The sequence below is a fragment of the Herpailurus yagouaroundi genome, unplaced genomic scaffold (genome assembly GCF_014898765.1).
Source record: "Herpailurus yagouaroundi ecotype Mexico unplaced genomic scaffold, PumYag 438, whole genome shotgun sequence".
NCBI lineage: Eukaryota > Metazoa > Chordata > Mammalia > Carnivora > Felidae > Herpailurus > Herpailurus yagouaroundi.
Window position 1 is genome coordinate 1,163,543 of NW_024412655.1, and position 19,333 is coordinate 1,182,875.

A 19,333-nucleotide genomic window follows, 5' to 3' on the forward strand; every position below is an offset into this window, starting at 1 on the left:
GAGAGAGAGAGACAGACCCAAGCAGGCTCCACGCTATCAGCATAGAGCCCAATGCAGGGCTCAAACTCACAAACTGTGAGATCATGACCTGAGCTGAAAACAGGAGTCAGATGCTTAACCAACTGAGCCACCCAGACACCCTAAGAGCCATCTTTTATTTATTTATTTATTTATTTATTTATTTATTTATTTATTTAAAATTTATTTATTTTGGAGACAGAGCATGAGCAGGGGAGGGGCAGAGACAGAGGGAGACACAGAATCAGAAGCAGGCTCCAGGCTCTGAGCTGTCAGCACAGAGCCTGACGTGGGGCTTGAACTCACGGACTGTGAGATCATGACCTGAGCTGAAGTCAGACGCTCGACCGACGGAGCCACCCAGGCACTCCAAGAGCCATCTCTTAAAGTGTGTTGTGATATCTTCCTTGGTTCATTTTCTATTTGTGTTACACAGGATGAAGTGATGGTGGACAGGATCCCCCGCTGTCCAGTCTGCACTGGCATCGTGAAGCCCGACATCGTGTTCTTTGGGGAGACACTGCCCCAGAGGTTCTTGCTACATGTGGTTGATTTCCCCATGGCAGATGTGCTGCTTATCCTCGGGACCTCCCTGGAGGTTTGTCCACAGGCCCAGTGGTGGGCTGAGTGTGTGGGGAGGAGGCTAGGAAGATAGGGTGGAAGAGGTGGGGCTGATGGGCCAGCTCCAGCTGCTCTCAGAGCCCCCTGGTGTCCCAGCTTCAGAAGATGAATGGGTTCATCTGGTGCGGAAGCAGAGGTATTCCCGGCCTAGGGAGTGGAAGCCTGGGCAGAATGGGAGGAGGGAGGATGCTCAGCTTTGGAGGTGCTGTCAGTGTGGGTGGGGCACAGCATGTGAAGGGAAGGGAGAAGGGAGGGGTGTGGACAGATAGAGAGGGACAGACTTCCCAGGCCACATCACAGAGGCCAATTTTGTGCTAGAAGCAGTGATAGACTTGAAAGGATTGGACCAGGGACATAGCTTGTGCCTCTTGGGTCAGAGAGAGATCGTTGATGAGTGGGATGGGGATTGAAGCAAGATGTCCAGGAGGGCTAGTCCTCAAGAAGGCAGGGCTGTGGGCACAGTCCGACCACGTGACTGAGAGAGGGCAGGGAGAGGGACTGGCTGCACCAGGGAGAGGGGAGGGAGTGGTCTGGCTGTCTGTGGGTCCTCAGGGCATTTGTTGGTAAGGAGGAATTTAGAGGGAGGGTGCCGAGCTCAGTTCTGCACATGTGTGTTTGAGGTGCCTGGGAGAGACTCATGGACACATTCCAGAAGCTATTCTGCATCTGGATCTGGGGCTCAGGAACTTTGTAAAGGAATCAAGAGCAAGAATGAGACCCTGCAATGAGCTCTGCCTAATTGGATGTAGGCAGCAAGGGCCAGAAAGGCCTGTATTCAGGGCCCGGGCAGCCACGGAGGCCTAGAGTGGTGTGCCCGCTGTTCCAGTGCTTTGGACAGACACAGTAAGATGGTGTAAGCAAGTGACACAGTTTTAGATGATGGCAGCTGGAGAAGTAACAAATGGGACAGGAAGGCTGGGAAGGGTTGTGAACTGGTCGTGATATCAACGTGGTTGGTTTGCACGGCCGAGTCAGGAAGGTGACCTTGGAGCTGAGGCCAGGGAGATGCAGGTGTCAGCTGAGGGTGTCTGGCGGTGGAAACTGCCCGTGACCAGCAGTGACAAAGGTCTGACCTCCCGACCCTGTGGGTGCTGTGTCGTGAGTGTGCCATGGCGCACGGTGAGGTGGTGGGAGAGCCAGTAGAGGCCTTGCAGGTGGTGTCCAGGTGGCGGCGGTGGTTGGCCAGGTAACGCTGCAGAGGGCATTGGCACCCAGGTGTTTAAAGGAACACTGGGTGGGAGAGTGTGGACCCCCGCAGGGCTCCGGGCTTGTGACCTGAGTGACCACAAGGATGGAGCTGGTTTCTGAGACGGAGAAGCCTAGTGGGCAGGTTGGGGGATCTTGGCCTCCGGCACACCGATTCGAGGGCTGTTTTGGGCTGTCGAGTGGATGAGGGCGGTGGGCGGGTGGATTCCTGCATCTGGAGTCCAGGAAGGAGCAGAGGTATGACCTGGGGTGGCGCAGCGAGCAGCCGGAAGAGCCCAGAGCATGGACAGACCCATGATGCCCACCCTGGGCCTGGTTGGAGGGCTGGGCCTAGGGGACAGGCAGAGGGCCAGGGCCATGGTGCCAGCGGCATGTGGTGCCGAGTCTGGCTGCCCTGTGCTGGCTACTGGCGATGGACATTGGGGCCATCAGCCCTCCCGTATTTTTTAAGTGAAATGAAAATAGCCTTTCTCTTTGATTCTAAAAGTACCACATGCTTGTTTTTAAAAATTTACGCATTAGGTAGAGATGCAGAGTGAATTAAAGAATCTCTTCTGTTCTACCAGCACCGTGAGTGTTTTGCTGTGTTCTCACAGGCTTCTGCGCTGCACAGATGTGGTGATCTTAACCAGAAGTGCAGAGAGACCTAGCTTGTCAGCACCCCTAGTGTCCCTGACAAATGCCGATACAAGGTTCCAGTCGGGAGCCCCAAAGCAGAGTGCTTGTCTGTAAGCACCGAGCAATCCGCAGTGTGGCTTAGACTTTATCTCATATGCCGTGTGGAGGAAATATTAATGCACTTGGTTATGGATCACCCCTCCGGATGTCACTGAGGTGTGACATAATATATGGTATATAAATCATGTGACGTTTTCTAAAATGTGAAATATTCTGAATTCTGGAACACACCCAGATCCAAGAGGTTTGTTTTTTTTTTTTTTTTTTTTTTTCTACTTTAGGGAGAGAGAGTGCACACAAGTGGGAGAGGGGCAGAGGGGGAGAGAGAGAGAGAGAGAGAGAGAGAGAGAGAGAGAGAGAGAGAATATCTCAAACAGGTTCCATGCTCAGTGCAGATCCTGACGTGAGGCTCGATCCCATGAACTGTGAGATCGTGACCTGAGCCGAAATTAAGAGTTGGATGCTCAACTGACTGAGCCACCCAGGTGCCCCTGAGCCCTGCGAGTTTTAAGATAGGGATGACAGATGTATGACAAAATTTATTGTTGATGGGCAACAAAAACAGTAGATTTTATATTAAGAATGATGTAGTGAATAACCACATGTATACACATTTGCACATTCATGTGAGTACTTTTGTAGCAAAGAAATATTGAGAAGTTGCTTTCCAGAAAGATACACTAATTACATTGCCACCAACAGATGTGGGCCATTTTCCCACATCCTCACTGACAGCAAACATTACCTGTCTTTAAGTTTTCATCCATCGGATTGGCTAGAAAGAAATAAGTGTGTATGTGAGAGAGAGAGAAAGGGAGGGGATATTTAACGTGTCTGTAATTAAGAGTGAAGTTCGTCTTTTCATGTTTATTGATGACCGTGTTCTCGTTGGATTGCATATTTGTATCTCTTGTCCATTTCTCATTAAATTATTTTCTTAGTTGGTCTATAAATTAGCAATATAAATTCATTAAATAAAATGTTTATAAATTAGTTTAGCAATTAGAAATATAAACTATTTGTCACATGTTGTAAATATTTTTGCAGTTTGTTTACGATGATAAAGTTTAAACAATTATTTTTCTGCATAGTATTTTTATGTAGATGATAATGTGACAGTATTACATAGTCAGACCTGTCATGAGTTTCCTTTGTCTGATCTGACTTCACTATCAGGCCTGAAAAGTCCTTCCCTACCTTTACTTATGAACCCTAAACTTTCTTTAAGAACGATTTTGTTTACATTTAAACCTTTCACTCATTTGAAATTTTTTCAGTGAAGGCAGGAGTTGAGCATTTTCGTCCCAGATAATGATCCAGTCTCAATACCATTTAATAATCTGTTTCTAATTTCTAATGGAAATTTCACTTGGAAGCAGCATGAAGAAGCCCAAAGTCACCGAGTTAGGACTCTCTGGAGGTCTGGATGGTGAGGGCTGTGGAAAAGTGGGGCACCCTCTCTGCTGGGCATGTCAGGAGCCCTCTGTGGGGCCAGGTCCTTGCTCCCAGGGAGCGTGGGTGGCCCAACCAGATGCTGCTGGGAGGAGGGTAAGGTGGAGCATAGTTGCTGGAGCTCAGATGTGCCTGGGCAGAGAGACCCACAGAGGCCAAGACATGTGGGAGGCAGAAAGAGGGACGCGGGCAGGAGGGAGGCTCGGGAAGGGAGGAACCCAAGCATGGAGACTAAGCTGACAGTGTGACGGGAAGAAATGAAATAGGTGGTGAGTTTTCCCTGTACCCGAGGTCTTACTGTCAGTCTGTGTCCCGAGGGGCTCAGAGGGTGGGCACTGTGCTCCTCACTTTTGGGCAATTTTTCAGGTAGAACCTTTTGCCAGCTTGTCTGAGGCCGTGCGGAGCTCGGTGCCCCGACTGCTCATCAACCGGGACCTGGTGGGGCCCTTTGCTTGGCGTCCTCGCAGCAGGGACGTGGTCCAGCTGGGGGATATGGTTCACAGCGTGGAAAGGCTGGTGGAGCTTCTAGGCTGGACAGAAGAGTTGCGGGACCTCATGCGGCAGGAAGCCGAGAAGGTACGGACTGTGAGAGGGTCATCTCCAGGGCTGCCTTCCTCACTGCTTGGGGGTCTGGGCCCACCTGGTGTGGAACCCTGTCTGGCTAAAACAGAACTAGCAAATACTGGCTGTTCATCCCGTACCGGCCGCTGCCCAGGGCCACCTCCGTGTGGACATGAAGAAGGGATGCTAGATGGCTGCTCTCCACTGGCAGAGCCGTGACTTGGTCCCGGTGGACTGGGGTTGTCCTCGCATCACAGAGCAGCATTGCCTTTTGTCCCTAAAATAAAGCGGCACCAAACAGCTCCAGGCCAAGGTGCGGCTCTGAGCCGAAGTTTGAGGAGCTGAAGTCTGTGCCTGTGTGGTGTGGGATGAAGCCCACCTCGGGGAGGCTTTCGGAAGATCATCAGTGTGAGAGCCGTTGGCCTGACAATGTGCTGAGGGTGGAAAGCCAAAGACCCTTGGTACCTTCCAGGTTTCAGACCTGTAACAAGTGAACTTACAGAAAATGCAGTTTCCCATAAGAATCAGCATGTGTAGCCTTGATGTGAGAGGTTGTTTTGTAAAGGAGGCAGCATTAAGCATTTGAAGTCCGTTTGTCTCACAGGGACAATCATGTGACAGTGCCCAAAGGGGACGGGGCAGAGGTCTGGGGACAGCCTTACTCTTCAGCTGTGACTGCCTCAGGGCTCAGGGCCGTGGGTCAGGCCTTCCCCTCACCTCCACTGGCAGTGGCCCCAAGCAGCTGGTTTCTTACCAAGTTGAACCCAAGAGAGAAGAATAAGGCTTATTAAGGATAGGAGACTTCACGCTTTGTTTCCACACGCAGTGGACATCATGGCCACGTTTTTTCTAGCCTTCCACTCCAGAGTTTGGCTCTAATGGCTAACATGTAGGCTGGCGTCACTCGTCCTCTCAATTGAAATACCAGTTATGCTGCTCGGTCGTTTGAGGGAAGCAGAGAGTGCAGGTAGCACTGAAGCGTGTACCTCACACGCTGAGAGGAGGGTAGATGCCCTGGTCAGACCCGCCTGGCCGCTTCCTGGCTCTGGAGTCCCACTTCCATACAGGAACAACACTAAGTCACGTGGCCCCGGGGATTTGACCTGTGCATTTTCTGGTCTTACAGAAATCTATGTAAGGTGGGTCCTGGTCTTAGGGGTTTATGTATTTAAAAAGAGGTGCCATCCAAGAGTAAACGTCAAGGGACGGGCTGCAGTCCAGTTTGGGTTGCTTTGCCAAAGAGTGCATAATCTTGAGCACGTGAGCTCCAGAACATTTCACATGGTTACTTAAATGAAGCCCTCCATTTAGCCACCCAGTTTTGCCCAGCCCTGCTGGCATCATGTTACTTTGGCTCAACAGCAGCACAGGCAGAGGCAGAAAAGCTTTTGTTTTATGATAGTTCAAACCCAGGCCCTGAGATCTGCAGGACTGATTTCCCTTCTTTGTGTTCCAGCTCAATGAACGGGACAGATAGGGTGATGGCTGGTCCCCCCACCACTCCCGGGACCAGAAATGGTTCCATGGAGTCACTGCCCACCGCTAAGGAAACAGTTTTGGCTGGACTGGAACCTGCGGCCTAAGGAAGAATGAGGCTGCCCAGGTCATGAGCTCTGTGCCGACCGGTCGTGTTGTGCTCACATCACAGGCTACCCGTCACACTGGCACCTTTCTGCTGTTGGGACTCTTCAGTCTGCTGAGGCTGACTGCAAAAGCTTTGACAGCTTCAACTCAAACAGACCAACGGAAAGCCCCGACTGGATCAGCCATGTGTCCAGGTCTCCATCCGAAGGGCTCGGCACCTCGGTCTGTTAGAAGGACCCAGTCTCTGGCTGAGTGGCCTTAGTCACTCCCAAGGCATGGTCCTGGGTCCCAAGTAATAGAATAGGGTCCTTTAGTATGTTGGTCTCCTTGGTAATGTTATTTTTAATTAAAGAAACTTTATTCATTTCTGGCATGAAATAAACTCTTTGGTCTCCTTAAGGGAATACAGGTGTTAACAGTGGCTGTAGAAAGGGGACCTTGGGGGGTGTGTGGGCATTCCTCCCACTAGAATAACCCAAGGATGGAGAACGTGCCCCTGGATTCACCCTGGAGGTAAGCCCAGTGCCACTTCCCACGGAGCACCAGCACCCCTCGCGGAAGGGCGTCAGGCCATGTTCACTCTGCTCCGGCATGTAACCACCCCGTCCCCACTCTCCACCAGGCCTTCCCAATAATGCCTCTAGGATTGACATCTAAGTTATGGAAGGCCTTAAGTCATTTAGAAACCTTGGCTGGTCCCCAGCCAGACATGTTCTCAGGCCATACTTCCTGCACCTGCACAGGCCCCTTCTGCTGGGGTTGCCCCAAGGCCCAGCATGGATAGCACCGCCAGGCACATCATCCTGACCCCTGGCTCCCACCCTGCGTGTGCTCCCTTGGGCGCTGTTTCACCACCTGCCACGCGTTTAAGAGAGTCCTCAGAGAGGGTCTGGTGGCCTCCACAAGAACAAAAGACATGAATGATGATCTAGGAAAAGGACTGAATTCTGATAACAATGACATTAATTCCTCACACACATTCTTGCTCGAAACTCTTTATTCCAAGATAGTTCAGTGATGCTTTGTGGTACACGACAGAAATCCAGACTTGTGGTTTTACGAGGTGCGTTTCCCTTCGTGTATTTGTCTACGCCAGTGGGAAGGCCAGGATTCCACTGTCACAACCAGTGAGAGCTTGGCTGCTGTGGACACTTATAGTAGAGTGCTGAGCGAGGACCAAGAACGCACAGGAGGCTCCCAGTCCTGAGCTCAGTGGGGACAGAAATAGAGCATACCTTGAAAGTATGTTTCTGACATTAGGATACAGGGTCCTAGCAAGTTCTTTTCCTGTCAGCTGCAGCGCCTGCCTGACACAGAAGCTCTGGGCCGGTATGCCAGCCCTGGACATGCTTGCCTGTGCATGTGCCCATGCTCAGCTCCTGCCCCCAGGCAGCAGCCTCTGCACACATCCTCTTGGCACACAAGACCACCTCATCTGTGGAGATCATGGTGGAGTTCCCAGAGTTGCAGCAGGACAAGGCCCTCACAGTCCTAAAGATAAGAAATTGGACCAGAGACAAACCATTAACAGAACTTTGGAAGTAAAGAGAAAAGGGTCTCCAAGCATGGCTTCCCTGGGTCACAGTCCCAAGGCCATCTCTGGAAGCAGCACCAGTTCTGAAGGGGGAACAGAAGAGTGGGTGTCCTCAGTCGGGGTCTGAGTCGGGTTCCGAGGAGAGCTGCCCTTCCATGGTCTCACAAATGGCATCCTGCAGGGATGTGAGCTGACCCCGGGGACTCATCCCCATAGGCTGGATGACTCTGTGCCTGTGGGGGAAAAGCATGGTGGGGAAGGGGCACGGCATGTGGGGCAGAAGTCGGGTTCACCCCTGGCCAAACAGGCCTGAATCCAAACTGCTACCCAGTGGCTTTGAGACCTTATGCACTCTAGAATTCTTATTTCTCCAGGTCTCAATTTTTGTCATCTACGAAACAAATGTAATACCAACCTCAAGTCTAATCCTTTCCTGAGGCATTTCCTGTTTCTGACACAGCCTTGCTAAGCCCAACTTTAACCCCACTTCCTGGCGCTCACAGGACCGGACACGGGTCCTGGGCTTCTGTTCCCCCTTCTCCCAGCTGTGGGCCCCTCCTTGACACAATACGTACCTGGAGAGCTTGTCAAACATGTTCACCAGCTTCATGGCCTCATGCTCCTTCTGCTCCTCTGTCATGCCCTCCATGGGGTTGGGCGGTTCTTCCTCCACCCTCCCGGTCACTGGGTTTATGCTGCTTCCCAGGGGAGGGATTGTGGGGAATGCATTAGCGACTCTCTAGGACAGGAGGCGGCTGCATGGGGTGGGTGGAAGCAGGGCAGCCACAAGAGGGCTCTTTCCAGGAGCAGCAAGGACCCAGCCCCTGCTCGGGGGACATCCTGGTCCCCCGACTGCCTGGCCCCACTCAGCCCACACTCACAAAACATCCTGACATCAAGACAGGTTACTTATGCGACCAGTGCCTGACTCCCAAAAAGTTCAGCCATCTGTCATCTTGTCCCACCCACCCTGCGAGTCCATATGGGTGTGGCAACAGGGACCAGGGTGAGTGAGAGGAGCCGAGGGTGTAGGGGCACACACCTGGCCTTGGCTTCTTTGTACTCCTCTGTGTCCGTGTCCTCGTCCTCCGAATACTGGCCCTCAGGCCGGCCCCCAGCCATGAGGCCCCTGGCAGCCAGGAGGCCAGCAGCGTTCCCGTAGCCCGTGTACTTGATGAATCGGGGCACTGAGAAGCAGGGCAGAGATCAGTGTGTGAGGTGGCTGGGAGGGATAGGCGCTGGGCCAGATCCTGCCACTCACCACTCTCCGAGCACAGGACAAACAGGAACTCAGCTGCCACTCTCTTCACATCAGTATCCAGGTGTGTCATGAGGCGAACGAGCTTGTTCCGCAACAGCTCCCCGACCTCGGGCCGCGTCCTCACGTCCCGCAGTGGGGGCAGCACCTGGGGAGGCAGCCGTCCCTCAGCCTGGGCCTGCAGCAGCTGGGGTCTGTAAGCAGGGTCCCACCCCGGCCCCTGTGCCCCATACCTGGGCCTTCAGGAACTTCCTTGCAGGGCGGTGCATGCGGGCACACTCCGTCAGCACGCTCAGCACGGGGGCCACGCTCTCTTTCAGCCTGTGCGTCTGCAGAGGAGCCTCTGTCACCGGGGCTGTGCCCCCACCTGACTTGAAGTGGGGGGGGGCGGGGGGCAAACACACGCACACCAGATGGTCCTGGCAGGAGGCGCTCAGGAAGTGGCCTTGCCCTGGTTAGTCAGCTGAGGGGCCAAGACTGGGCACATTCTTGTGAATTTGTGTGACTTTCAAGAGGGCCACAAATGGAACTTAACTTAGGATGCACTCACATGCTCTGTGACCTGGGGCAAATAACTCATCTGCTCTCACTTCCTCGCCTACATACCAAGGTTGCACGGGAAATACAGAGCATTCAGTTATTAGCACACCACTGGCACATGACCTGTCCTCAGAAAACAACAGCCAGAACACAAAAAGAAAATCTCTACTCTGTGGGCTTCATGGATCCAGAGAGCTCCTGTCCTTCCCCGGCCTTCTCCCGAGTTATCTCCCTGGACCCCAACCCCAGCAGCAGCAGTGGTAGGGACAGTCACAGCCATCACATCCAATGCCAGGCGTTTGTACTCCAGCTCACAGCATAGATGCGCGATGTGGATTCTGGAGGTGTCCATCTAATCCCACTCCCTTGCACTCTGTAGCTTAGTGATGTCTGCAAGCTCCCAGAGAAGCTGGTCAGAGGTCTGGCCAATGTCCTGTGTGCAGGCCCAAGAACCAGGGAGCCTCTGGCTCAAGACGCCTGTGGGTCCCTGCAGGGATGCTTGTTCCCACGGGCCACCTGTGTGCAGCAACACTGAAGTTCTACAGTCACAAGCAAGGGCTGGGGACTTCTCAGATCACTCAAAAGAGATCCACAAAGAGATCTAAAAGGTAAGTACTTTGTTTTAAAACGCGTGATAACCAACGAAATGAAAACCTTCAAATATGTGTGTGAGGGTCCCCGTATTTCTCAGGGAGGAGGAGTCTGGTGGCTGGACCACAGAGCAGATGGAGAAATTGCCTGACTCACACTGTCAGGCTGATCTCCACTTACCAGTGGGTACCGTGAAAAAGCACGGACCACAGCTGCTGGGGAAAGTCAGAGCCACTGAGGTACCCACACGGTAGGTCCCTCTGCCCACCTGGTGCAGACGCTTTTCTAGGAAGCTGAGGAGGACATGAATCACATCCATGTTTGCTCCCAGGAACTCCAGGGAACCTTCGTGTGGCTCCAGGGTAAGAAGGACGTCCAGACACTTGAGGGGCAAATTTCCCAAGAGATTCACTGTGTGGCTGAAGACAGATGGGGGAGAGGGGCTTGGTAAGTCTGGTCCCCCTGCACAAGTACAACCCTTGATGCCCCCTGCAGAGGCCACATGTGATGTGAACTAGCGTCCAGGGACTTAATGGCCAGCAAGAGGCCAGAACTTAGAGTAGGACTAACCTCAGAGGCTCATCCCACTCAGTGGGGTGAGTTCCCAAGGAAAGGGGCACCCTCTGTCTGGGTTGAAGCACCACAGACACTCTTGAAAGCCAGAACCTGAGGGCGCCTGGGTGGCTCAGTCAGTCAAGCATCCGGCTTCAGCTCAGGTCATGATCTCACAGTTCGTGAGTTCAAGCCCCACATCGGGCTCTGTGCTGACAGCTGGGAGCCTGGAGCCTGCTTCAGATACTGTGTCTCCCTCTCGCTCTCACCTCCCCTGCTCGTGCTCTGTCTCTCAAAGATAAATAAACATTAGGAAAAAATTTAAAAAAAAAAGCAAGCCAGAACCTGCCTAAACACAGGTCATGGAGAAGAGAGGTGAGTAACCACGTTGCCCTGTAGATACCACACTGCCTGTTGCTACCACCCAAGTTCCAGGGACACGTTCCTGTCTGCAGATCCAGACACTTGTCCTGATCACGTAGTACTGTAGAGACACACTGATGTCTGCTCCCAGCCAGACAGATGAAGACTCTCTAGGGTGGAGCCTAGCCCACAGCCAGAGCTGGGAAGCACTGTTCAGACACGCGAACACACTTCCCTTCCATCTCGAGAGGCCGCACCCTCACCCGTGAAACTCTTCTGTGCGGTCTCCAGCAGCAGCGACCATCATACAGTGCCGCAGGATAGTCCCCAGGTGCCGATAAAGGGCAGCATCTTCCTGACCAAAAAGAAAGGTGTTCTTGTGAGAGGAAGCACCGCTCCAGGATCATGTGCAGAGACCATGCATCTCCTCTACTTGCCCTCTTCTACTCTACCTTCAGAGTGTTTCTGTGATCAAGAACGTCACTAAGTCCTCTTGGGATGAAGTCACAGAGTACTCTAGCCACATGGTCACGGCCTCATGGTGGGAAATCTCCTACAGCCACCCCACGCACCAAACAGCCCTCCTGCTAGGCTGGAAGAGCCAGACATGCCCTCCACCTCTCTCAGAAATCTTCTCTAAGGCTCCCTGCCCAAAACGTGCATCTCCTTGCCTCCTCCCGATAAGCTAAGAGCTCCACCTGCCCTCTCCCCATCTGATGCCCAGAAACTTGCCAGTATTGCTACAGGCAGACAGATCCAGGAAACGTCCACACCGCTAAGCTCTACCCACGGACTCAGGTCAGCCCTCACCTCATCCACTTCCCTCTTAATGGAGTCAAAGGTGATGTTGAAGAGCACTTTGAGGATCTCCATGGCCCGCTCAGTCTCCTGGGGAGGAAGGAGCTCAGGAGGGCCCCCATCAGGGGTCATTCCCAGTGTCAGCTCCAAGGCAGCAGTCAGCAGGCGCACCCCCTGCAACTCCTGAAACAGCTGCTGGCGCGCATCAGTGCGAAGTGCCGTGAGCAGGAAGAGGAGGCGCAAGTCAAAAAACTGGACTTCGTGTGGGAAGCTGCTCTTGTGATACAGCCCCACACGCTCTGCGAGCCTCACCACTAGGCGGGCTTCTGCGGCCAGCACCTGTGCCACCGGGCTGCTGAGCACGAGGTTGCACAGGCACTTAAGGGACTCGAGTACAGCGTCCATGTCCAGAGGCTCAGGGACGGACCCCTCCAAGGCGATGCCAGCATAGGAGGCAAGTGCCTGCAGGCTCTGGCGGCTGGTGAAAGGCTCCAGGCAGCTGCGGTCTCTGGTCAGGATGCGGATGCTCTGCAGCCAGGTGACGCGGCGGGACGGTGGCAAGCCCCGCTCCAGAACCGCGACCAGCAGCTCCGCCAGTCTCTGTGGGCAGGAAGAAGAGCGGCTCCACCAGGCCCCTTTTCCCGGGACCGCCCATCCCTTCCCCTTTACCCCTCGGTCAGCACCCACCTTCCTGTCCTCCTGTTGGGCATCATCAAACGTGAAACTCTGGGAGTTCTGCAGAGAGACCCAGGGGCTCAGGGGCACAGATCCACACCAGGCAGGACCCGCGCTCCGTGGATGGGAAACAGACGGCGGCCCGCCCCACCCGCCCAGCGGCGAGCGCACCCGGACTCTCTCCCGGTAGCAACTCCTCACCGACTCGGCGCCCCGCCCGCCGCGCTCGCGCCCCACCCTGCCCCACCTCTTCTTTCGTGTACCACGTTCACGGCTCTCGCTCACCTCCCGGTTGTACGTGCGCAGAGCCTCCATAATCACATCCTCCTCTCCCGTCTCCACAGCATCCGCAACCACCCGGGGCTCCATGGCGCCCCCGGGATACCGCGCCGGGCGGGTGGGAGAGGCTTGGCTTTCCGACTCCAGGATGAGCCCGCTCGCTCCGCCCTGACTCGCCGCGCGGGGGAAGCCGGGATAGGGGTGCGCGGCGCCGCGGGGCGGGGCCAGGACTGCGCGCGGGGGAAGCCGGGACCGGCGTACGCGGCGTCGCGGGGCGGAGTCTGGGTTGTGCGCCGGGGAGGTCGGGACCGGCGTGCACGGCATCTCCCTCGGGGCTGTATTAGGGCTGCGCGCGGAGGAATCTGGGACGGGCACGCGCGGGGCTGTGGGGCGGGGCCGGGGCTGCGCTGGGAGAGGCCGGGATGGGCGTGCGCTGCGGCTCTGGGGTGTGTCAGGGCTGCGAGCTCCTTAAGGAGGCGAGACCTGGACCAGCTGACTGGAGCTTGAAGATTTTGCCCGGAGTTAGCTGGGGTTTCAAAGATCCTACTCGGTGATCGTCCGACTTTGGGGCCGAGTAGCCTCCGAACCTAACAGGGACCCCTGCTTCTTGGACTGGAATTCCCAGCAGGCGAGGACCTCAGCCCGCCCTACCAACCCCTCCCATCCACGCCCCTCTTGATGGACCGAACGAGTGGAAGTCGAGGGGAAAGTCCAGGTGGAAAAGAAAGGACTTTGCAGCCCGGAGACCACCTGATGTAGTAAACAGGGGTTTGAGTGCCTACTGCATGCGAGGTCCCTGCTTTCGTAGAGGTTGTGTTCCAAAGGTGAACACAAGGAGACACGGACAAATAAGACGCCGATAGGCAGCCGTAGTCCTGTTTTTTAAGAAAAAAGGCGGAGAGCCTGGTGGGCCGCAAAGGGATCTGATGAAATGCCACTTTTGGAGACTGGACGATAAGAAGTGATCTGGGGGAAGGTCATGCAAAACAAAAAGAGCAGCTGGGAATGGTCGTGGTGGGAGAGAAGCAGACCTCCTTGAAGCTTAAAGAAAGGGGAGAGTGGGGAGGGGTCAGGATGAAGGCAAAGCATTATCTTGTGCAGCAACTTCCTGGGTGTGTAACCCAGACACAGTCTGGCCTCGACCCAGCTTCCTCTTTTGAAAAGCAGAGATGGTAGAAATTCTCGTTTCAGTGTGTTGTTAGGAGGACTAAATGACACAGAGCAAACGCTCCAGTAGGGTGGGGACGTATCCACTGTGCAACAAGCCTATGTTGACTATCTCCTTCGCACCGCGCCCTCAGCGCCCGGGTGCAAAGGCAAGCGCCCGGTTCCTACTGTCCCCACCACCCCCACACTCTGACCCTTCGTCTGGTTCATTTTCCTTCAGAGTGCTTTCACCCCTGCATCTTCTGCAGCGCCCGCTCGCCCCAGGCCTTGAGATCTCCACTGTCCCACCGGCAGTAACCGGGGCCGGGACTCCCACCGCAGCCTGGCGGAGGCGGATGCCCATTGAGACCCCTTCCAGCCTATCTCGCCTGATAAAAGGCCTGGGAGCGCTTCCTACGGAGGACCTGACCCCGCCTTCGGCGCGGTTGGCTGGTAGAAGTGTCTGTCAACGCAGTAATTGGCAGAGGAAAGCACCAACCAGCAAGCCGTCCCCAGAGCCCACGGCCCGTCCCCTCCCCTTGTCCGGCGGCGGAACAGACCTCAGGCGAGTTCGGCTCCCATCACGTCACCCCGGCGGCCGGACCTCGGCAGGAAGTCGGCGTGCCCGGGCGGAAGGGGCAGGGCCGCAGGGCCCTTCCCCGCTGCTGCGCCACGTCTGCGGAGGTTGTGGCCGTGCCGTTGACGGAGACCCCGGCCGGGGCCGGGAGCGATGGCTGACTGGGCGCGGGGTGAGCGCGGGGGAGCGGGCCGGATGGCGGCGCGGCCGGCCGTGGACGATGCGGCTGCCCGCTGGAGCCGCCTCCGCCCGCCCCTGCCCCGCTGAGTGGCCGCGGCGGGGAGAACTGCCGGCGGGCGGAGCCAGGCTGCGCGCGGGGGGAGGGGTCTCTGGGGCCCTGCAGGGGTCTCTGGGGCTCCTGACCCTACGAGGTCGTTCTGCCTGGGACCTCTGGCGGGCCACGGGCCACAGGTCCCGGAAGCTGGCGTGGGAGAGGAGGCTTTTGCGTGGTGGGGTGGCCTCGGCTGGCCCGTTTGCCCTCGGGGAAGCCCCTGTTCTCATCTGGGATTGGGATGCTGATGGCCTGTGTCGCTGGGCTCTTGTAACTGTTAAGGGGTTAACGAACATGAAGTGGTTGGCAGGACGTTAACAGCCTTTCTTTTGGGATTTGTATTCATCAGTGATTCCTAAGGCTGTGCCTCGGTGGCATATTAAGGCATCCTGGCCGCCGCAAAATTGCACTCCGAACTTGGGGGGAGATGGTTCCCACCCACCTGATGTGACAGATTCAGCATCACTAGTCATGGGTCAGGGCGTCCTGTAAGGTGTGGGGTGTAGAGGTGAGCAGACCTAGGGCCTGCACTCAGGATCGACCTCAGCCCCCACTTTTGGGTGTTGGGAGCTTTGCGAATTTGTTTCCTCTTTGGTCACTTGTCATCTCTTCAGAACCCAGTTCATGGGCCATCCCTGCCAGGGCCTTTCTGCTTCCCTCCTGGGTGCTCTTCCTGCCAGAAATAACTATCCTATCTATCCTTATGATGCCATCTGTGGAGGGATCGTGCAGGTTCTGTGACAATATCAGAAAGTGCTAGTAGGACTGTACCCCTTTGGGGTGCCCAGATATGTTTACAGGACATGTGCTCACATGACAGGTGCTCACAAGGCACTATCCTTTACACAGCCTGTCATGTGTGACGTCCATGCACTGGATCCCGGGTTAGGGTTGGGCCCGCTCAACAGATGTGAGCTCAGTCCTCTGAGACTTCCAGCATGGCTGGGTGGGATTGGAGTGCGAGCCCTGAGGCCACAAAGGGCTGACATGCAGGGGTCAAGGGCAGTGCTCACAGGTGGATGCTCCCCCTCAGACTCTCCCTTCTCGCAGCTCAGAGCCCCGCCGCTGTGGAGGAGATTCTAGACCGGGAGAATAAGCGGATGGCCGACAACTTGGCTTCCAAGGTCACCAGGCTCAAATCGGTCAGTGGTGGTCGTCCCTTCACCTCCACCTAGCACCCTGGAGTGGGGACCAGAGGGAGGGTAGAGGCTGGGACGGGTTTCACGTAGTTCCCATCTTCCTTGTCTCGTCCATGGCAGCGTCCATCCGTGTGAGGTCCGGGTGACACCTGAATCCTGATCTCTGCTGGTGGTACTGTGTCTGGCAGAGTTGTTGGCAGGGTCTGCTGGTCTTACGGGGGGTCAGGCGCCATCCAGTGTCCCTTCTCTGGCCTGACCTTGCCCCCTCTGTGTCCTGACCAGCTGGCCCTGGACATCGATAGGGACGCAGAAGACCAGAACCGGTACCTGGACAGCATGGTAAGGGTCTGCAGTGTGCGCGGGCATCGCGGTCAGCTCTGCCCCACACCACCTGCTGTGCAGGCTCCCAGCGTGCCTGCAGCACCTGCGTGTCGGTCGTGGAGATGCCCCCCCTGTGTGACTGTGCTGGGATTCCTCCCTCAGGACTCGGATTTCACAAGCATGACAGGCCTGCTCACAGGGAGTGTGAAGCGCTTTTCCACAATGGCGAGGTCTGGGCGAGACAACCGGAAGCTTCTATGTGGTATGGCCGCAGGCCTGATCGTGGCCTTCTTCATCCTCTCGTATCTCCTGTCAAGGGCAAGGACATGAGCCACTAGGAACTGGCTTCTGTGAGTGCCCGGGGCAGCCAGGGTCTCCCCCTGCCTGGTGTCCTGGGCTCCAGAAGACCTACGTACAAAATACTCCTTTGAAACGATGATCGTGGCTTGGGAATCTTTTCCTGTGTGACTGGGAGTTCGTGGCTTCCTCTGACCCCGTGAGCTCATGTTGGCCGGTCCCATGTGTGTGAGGGTCTCTTTCCCTTGGAGAAGCCAAGGCCCAGCTCTCTGTACTGTTCCGGGTGTTAGAGGCTCTGGCAGAGCAGGTCTGACCTGAGCAGCTGGGAATCCTGGACATGGCTACCTGTGGCTAGCAGCCTTCCCCTGTTCCTTGGGGCTTTGGCGTTTTAAGGCTCTGTCCCGTCCTTGTCTCTAGGTCAGGCCACATCTGAGATCTGAGGTGCCTGGAGCTGACACAGGAAGGGGGTGTGGCTGTGAACTTTGAGCACCATTTCGACTCCGAGATGGCAGATCCTCTTGGCTAGGGCTGCTGGGCATGGGTAGATCAATGTTGAGGGTTCCGCCCTGAGGCCTTGCCTGCCCTCCGGACCCTCGGGAAAGGGCAAGGGGCCGTGGATGAAGGAGTGGACTGCAACCTTGGCTGGAGGCCCTGGGCCCTCCCAGTCCTTCTGGATCTCACAGTCTTGTATCCAGGAGAAGAAACTCCCCGTTTTCTCAGGATTCGAGAGCTACCCAACACCAAAGGTGTATTTCCGCGAGAGCAGACCTTTAGAAGCAGTTCTGTCTGGCATTTCAGAGTCAGGCAGTGTGTGTGTTGAGGGGGGCACCTTCTGTGGGTCAGGACAGGAGGCTTCCCTACAAGGACTCTCTTCGTAGGACCTGTGGGTCGCTTCTGGAGTGTCAGCAGGCAGCTTCCCATCCACCAAGCGAGACCCTTGGACAGTGAGTACCACCTTACTGTGGGGACGCTTAGTTCTTCTCGCATCCCTCTGCGGACTGCCCTCCATGCCCACCCACCGTTTGTTCCCTGGGCCCTGACGGCCCACTTGGCCAGCCCCATGTTCACACAAACCGAACCACAGGCCCAGCTGGACCAGCGGCATCTCACCCGCTGGTGAGATGTGGTGAGGTGTCGGCACCCTTGCTTGTGCACAAATACATGTAAGAAACGATTCATTGGCTCTGTGTTCTTCCCCGTCTTCTGTCATCCCAGTTACTCCCCTTACTCCCTGAAGACTGTTGGCGCCCTGTCCACCTCCTTGCCCGGGTCACACACATTGACCACACGTCAACTCTCTTGGCCCTACCTTGCTCTGGTCTCCAGCCCTGGGCACTGCCCCTGTGGCACTGATGCCTGCCTCCCCTTCCAGCAGGATTGGCCTGTATCCTCATATGGTCATTCCATTGTACCTGCTGGCCCTCTCAGCCTCCTGGAGGAGGAGGATCCCACCTTCCTACTTCTGAGTGTTCTGTTCTGCCTCTGCTCCTCCAGATGCTCGTTTCTCATCCAGTGAGGTCGGCTTACATGCCTCTGTGTCTCTGGGACTTCACTGTTTCCCCTTACTCCCTGGCATTCTCAGGCTCCCGTGGTCCTGCCTCCCTTCCCAGTCGCCACGCTCTATGGCTTTGACTTAGTCCTCTGCTCATCTCACCTTAAATCTTGCCACGGGGGCGTGCCCACTGGCCACTGTGCTGGCAGCTGCCAAGGGCATTGCAGACACACCCTCACCCTGCATCCCCCACTCTGCCTGGGTTTGTGGTGCTGACTTCACTTTCTGAGAACATGCTCCATTGTGGGAGCCACACCACACTAAGCGAGCTGTGCCTGTTCGTCCTGCCATGGCAGGCTAGTTTCCATTCTGCACTTGGGTGGTCTTGCTGAGTGTTTTCTGCTGTCTCCCTGAGACCTCCAGCTGTAACGTTCTCTCCTAAAGTTTCCATCTCTGCTTCCAGCTATTTTGGGGTCTGGGTTTTAGTTCCTTTCTGATTGACCTTTTGGTCTCTCATTCTCGTTGCATTGGGATGGATTCCGTGAGGGGGGCCTGGCAATTCTGCCAACCGGTCAGAGGCTTCACCCTCTTCCTGCTCAGCCTTGTGCACTCAGCACCTACTTTTGTGCATAGGCGGGGTTTGCTGATGTTGGTGCCTGAGACTAGTAACCCAAGAAGGACCCGGGGACCCAGTCTGTGCCAAGGTAGCTGCCAGGCTCTATCCCGCAATTCAAGGACAAGGCATTTACCAATAAAAATTTGGAATAAACAGTTTCATGGTGGAGTAAACACTGTCTTTGGTGTCCTCATTTCTTTGGGTGCTTGAGAGTTTCATCTGGAACTGACTCGGTCCACAGACAGGCCATGGACACTGCTGGTCCAGACCCCACTTCTTCCCTCTCTGGTTCTGCCTTGTCCCTGTACCTCCCTCCCTCACTTGGCCCCCACCGCCCTAGGCTGGTGGTCACAGGCTTACCACTTTCTCTGCCAAGTTTCTGTAACTCAGATAGGGTGATGATAGTATTACTCCCAAGGGTTAGATGAATAAATGTGAGGTGCTCAGAACACCAAACCTGACGTGGTTCCTGCTGGGCCAGGGTCAGCAGCCATATTGTGCTCTGTGTGGCTATGGCTGGCAGGCTCACGGGGACAGCAGGCAGGACCACCCATCTTGAGGTCCTCCGCAACCTCCCCAAGATCAAGGTGAAATCCAGACTCCATTCCTCAAGGCCTGGCCTTAGACTCCAGGAGGCCTCTAGAAATGCCTGTTTTGGGCCTCACTCAGATACCCCCTTCCTGGTCCTTGTCCTCTTGTGCTTCCTGTGTTGCCTTTGCTGCATAACAGATCACCTTAAAACTTAGTCACTTATAGTAATTTTT

At 55.6% G+C, this 19,333-nt stretch overlaps 3 protein-coding genes across 11 annotated transcripts in view; 2 read left to right on the plus strand and 1 right to left on the minus strand.

Moving 5' to 3' along the window:
- SIRT3 (sirtuin 3) overlaps nucleotides 1-6,524 on the plus strand; it is a 19,451-nt gene extending 12,927 nt beyond the window's left edge. For all 7 annotated transcript variants that reach the window (XM_040464216.1, XM_040464215.1, XM_040464218.1 and 4 more), the window contains 3 exons: nucleotides 455-616; nucleotides 4,342-4,551; nucleotides 5,993-6,524. In XM_040464216.1, the coding sequence (XP_040320150.1) occupies nucleotides 455-616; nucleotides 4,342-4,551; nucleotides 5,993-6,013 (393 nt within the window). In that variant the 3' untranslated portion in view covers nucleotides 6,014-6,524. The remainder of the gene's footprint in view (nucleotides 1-454; nucleotides 617-4,341; nucleotides 4,552-5,992) is intronic.
- Nucleotides 6,525-7,099: 575 nt separating this feature from the next.
- On the minus strand, nucleotides 7,100-13,143 carry RIC8A (RIC8 guanine nucleotide exchange factor A). The gene is made up of 10 exons (XM_040464214.1): nucleotides 12,717-13,143; nucleotides 12,444-12,491; nucleotides 11,769-12,356; nucleotides 11,222-11,313; nucleotides 10,312-10,462; nucleotides 9,146-9,241; nucleotides 8,916-9,060; nucleotides 8,697-8,841; nucleotides 8,230-8,349; nucleotides 7,100-7,887 (listed from the first exon to the last, which is right to left on the minus strand). Exons 1-10 carry the CDS (start codon nucleotides 13,032-13,034, stop codon nucleotides 7,767-7,769), a joined length of 1,824 nt encoding a protein of 607 aa, XP_040320148.1. The 5' UTR covers nucleotides 13,035-13,143; the 3' UTR covers nucleotides 7,100-7,766.
- A 556-nt stretch (nucleotides 13,144-13,699) lies between these two features.
- Nucleotides 13,700-18,742, plus strand: BET1L (Bet1 golgi vesicular membrane trafficking protein like). 3 transcript variants are annotated; one of them, XM_040464226.1, is made up of 5 exons: nucleotides 13,700-14,605; nucleotides 15,760-15,846; nucleotides 16,126-16,182; nucleotides 16,327-16,426; nucleotides 16,879-18,742. In XM_040464226.1, the coding sequence occupies exons 1-5, from the start codon at nucleotides 13,922-13,924 to the stop codon at nucleotides 16,899-16,901; spliced, it is 951 nt and encodes a 316-aa protein (XP_040320160.1). In that variant the 5' UTR covers nucleotides 13,700-13,921; the 3' UTR covers nucleotides 16,902-18,742. The 3 variants fall into 3 exon arrangements, with proteins under 3 accessions (XP_040320160.1, XP_040320159.1, XP_040320161.1); XM_040464225.1 differs by having other exon boundaries at nucleotides 13,812-14,605; nucleotides 16,327-18,742; XM_040464227.1 differs by having other exon boundaries at nucleotides 14,472-14,605; nucleotides 15,755-15,846; nucleotides 16,327-18,742.
- Nucleotides 18,743-19,333: the final 591 nt, after the last annotated feature.